General features: G+C 29.2%; 1 protein-coding gene across 1 annotated transcript; it reads left to right on the forward strand.

The window, feature by feature from the left end:
- The first annotated feature begins 549 nt into the window (after positions 1–549).
- On the forward strand, positions 550–2,285 carry LOC136797254 (sorting nexin-27-like). Its single transcript, XM_067053314.1, has 4 exons — positions 550–808; positions 916–1,049; positions 1,524–1,653; positions 2,028–2,285. The coding sequence occupies exons 2-4, from the start codon at positions 931–933 to the stop codon at positions 2,271–2,273; spliced, it is 495 nt and encodes a 164-aa protein (XP_066909415.1). The 5' UTR covers positions 550–808; positions 916–930; the 3' UTR covers positions 2,274–2,285.
- The last annotated feature ends 877 nt before the right edge of the window (positions 2,286–3,162 follow it).

The following is a 3,162-nucleotide window of genomic DNA, read 5'->3' on the forward strand; positions in this document are numbered from 1 at the left end:
TCCGTTGGGAAATATCTGAGGCGAGAGCAGGAGTTATATATGTTAAGGAGAAACATTTGGGCTAAGCTGGGAAGGTTAAATTTTATTACTCACTGCCTGGTCATTTCTTATATACAGGAGGGGAGGGGTAATCTACTGGTAGCCAACCTATTCTAACCCGAGTGGTGCTAAGGTGATAACATTACTCCTTCGGGTTCAAACGGCCTTAGTGAGTAGGGGTTTATAGCCTGGTTCATCCACTAAGAGAGTAAGGGTGACGTCCAATCTTCCGTTTTAGTCCTACTGTTCTTCTGCCCATTTGTTCCCCTATACTCTACCCTAACAAGACTTAAAATGTTAGCAAGCAAAAAGCAAAAAAAAAAATTATTTTATATCTATCCAGCATCTAGTATTTATAATTATATATCTAGGGTGAATGCACCAGTTGTTGTCAGGTCAACCTTTGTTTTGAAATAATAAGAGTTTGGTGCCAACAACCATTTCAAAAGTTGATTCCAGTTGTTAGCTAAACTCTCAGCTTACAACTAGCACCAATTTTGAAGCGGTTGTCAGCACCAAACTCTTAATATTTAAAAATAAAGGCTGACCTGCCAATAACTGGCGCACTTACCCTACTTGCTCTATTATCATCAAGTGTGAAACATCCATTGATAACAAAACAATAATTCTTCTGTAATAGGAGGCTGAAAGGCTTGAACCAAGTGAAGATACGACGAGTTACAATTATATTGATTACAGTGAGAAACGCTCTCTGCCTATTTCAATCCCAGACTATCATTATTTGGAAAGAGATGGGGAAAGATTTGCTGTAAGTTATCTCTTAGAATCTATGTCAATGTTTACTCGTGTTTGCATTTGTACATGTATATGCATTAATTATTATTATTACTTTTAGTATTTCCTTCCTTTTTCTAGGTTTTTAATATTTATATGGCAGGAAGGCATTTATGTTCTAGAAGATATCGAGAATTCTCTAATCTTCATAGTGCATTGAAAAAAGAATTTGTTGGTTTTAATTTTCCAAAACTTCCTGGAAAATGGCCTTTTACGTGAGTTTTTGTGTTATTTTTTCAAAGAAGTTAATTTAATAAATTGATTTAAAGAAATTTTGATTAATTATTTTCACATTTAATTGTTTTGATTTTAATGATCATCTTTAAAAATGTATATTGATGCTTTTAACTTAAGTTTATTTATACTTTGGATGTCTTAGTATTTTATTCTAAAAGAAAACTAGAACTTAATCTAAATCTGGGCTTGCTAAAACTCAGCTAGCCATCTTTTTTCGTTCTTAAGAATGATGCTTGTTTTCAAGTGCCCTTCTAGTATTAAGTAATTTCAAGTCATTTAAGTAATTCTTTGAAATTGCAAAATTTTGTTTCCTATTCTAAATGTAGGTATACGTATTCAAGTTTCATAGATTTCCTATTTATGTTTTAATATTTATTTTTTATGGTTTTTTCATTATTTCACATGATTCTCTTACTCTCAAAACTTACCTTTCTATCTATTCTATAATCCAGGTTAAGTGGCCAGCAAGTAGATCAAAGAAGGAGAGGATTGGAATTGTATCTTGAGAAAGTTTGTGCTGTCCGGGTCATTGCAGAAAGTGACGTCATGCATCAATTTCTTACTGATACTGAAGACCAGCAGGTAAAATTCTTATTTTATTTTTTATAAGTTTTGTTTTTAAGCCTGCTTGTGGTAAATAGAAACCTATTATATTGATGCAGTTTTAATGAACATTTACTTTTGAGTAATTATCGGTAGAGATGTTTCTTTAAAAGTTTTTTAAAAAATACTATATTCTATTTACTTCTTAAATGTCAATATTTTTTTATTTAACTCAAAATCTTTGTAAATATGTAAAATAGGAAATAATCTCTAATAATTTAAAAAAAATTTTTTAGGTTAAAATAAAATTATTTTTATTTAGATTGTTGATTTTACTATTAATTAAATTGTCCTAGCTGTCATTTCTTTATTGTTTTATCTATTTTTCCTTAATAACTAATTTAATTTTTTAGGGCAATATTTCTCCAGTGGATCTAAAAGTTTTATTACCTGACAGAGAAGTTATTACAGTTACTATTAGGAAAAATTCGAATGCCAACGATGTTTATCAGGCTGTTGTAGACAAAATACATATGTCTAGTGAAGCTTCAAAATATTTTTATCTTTTCGAAATTGTCGAATACAATTTTGGTAATTATATTATTATATTTCTATGCCTTGAGTTTTTAAATCCATTCGACAAAATGCTACTTTTATGACAATAGCCTAAAGACTATTACATGTAAGCAAGAGCTGTTATTGTTTATTTTTCATTATATCCTACTGATTTGAGTGGGATATCCTATCGGGTGAAAAATGATATGCATATAGTAAGACTTAACTCAGTTTATTAAATGTTAAATTGCTGCTGAATCAAATAATGATCATCTGTTATTGTCATTTACTTTTCCTCAATAACACTCATAAAATGATATCATTAATCTTTATAATAACGTGTTGACCAGCATCCAATGTACTGTAATTATATTCACCTGATCAATATAAAATTTATTGCCATTACTAAACAGTGCCTGATCCATAACCCCCTGATATCCAACAGACCCTTATAATCTCCCTTATCTTTTTTCTTTATCTTGTCTGATTTAATTTTGTCTTTTAGTTATAGTTTTAAAGGTGAAGATAAAACTGGTTTCCATGGAAACTTTTATAAAATAAACATGTATCAAACTCCAAATCTTTTCTAATACTGTTCCGATTTTAGTTTTTTATTTTAGAGAATTTCATTATGTTTCAAATGACTGATTATAATCTTCCTGGAGATTTATAGTTAGAGGTATTAAAAGAACTAATTTTTTTAAAAATATTTTTTATATACTTCTTAGAGCCCGAATTTTTCTGAATCCAGCCTTATGGCACATCTATAACATTATAGGGAACTACTATTAATAATTTGAACTTTATGGGCAATGTTGTTTTAGAGAAACAATGATCAATAAGTCAGTGTGTGAATTATTGCATATGTTTTCAGGCCTGTTTTTATTATATAGATTCCTATATATATATATATATATATATATATATGATAAAAGGTGGTTTATATTTTTAAGTGATAAGAATAATTCTATATTCTATTGGATTATAAATGTA

This window comes from Halyomorpha halys, unplaced genomic scaffold, assembly GCF_000696795.3.
Source record: "Halyomorpha halys isolate HHAL.00 unplaced genomic scaffold, Hhal_1.1 Scaffold8205.1, whole genome shotgun sequence".
NCBI classification, from domain to species: Eukaryota; Metazoa; Arthropoda; class Insecta; order Hemiptera; family Pentatomidae; genus Halyomorpha; species Halyomorpha halys.

Excerpts from the sequence above, each read along its gene's own strand:
- LOC136797254 (XM_067053314.1), top strand. The coding sequence starts at position 931 with ATGGCAGGAAGGCATTTATGTTCTAGAAGATATCGAGAATTCTCTAAT. Across the intron at positions 1,050-1,523 it reads CCTGGAAAATGGCCTTTTAC|GTTAAGTGGCCAGCAAGTAG; the intron begins GTGAGTTTTTGT and ends TCTATAATCCAG. Across the intron at positions 1,654-2,027 it reads CTGATACTGAAGACCAGCAG|GGCAATATTTCTCCAGTGGA; the intron begins GTAAAATTCTTA and ends TTAATTTTTTAG.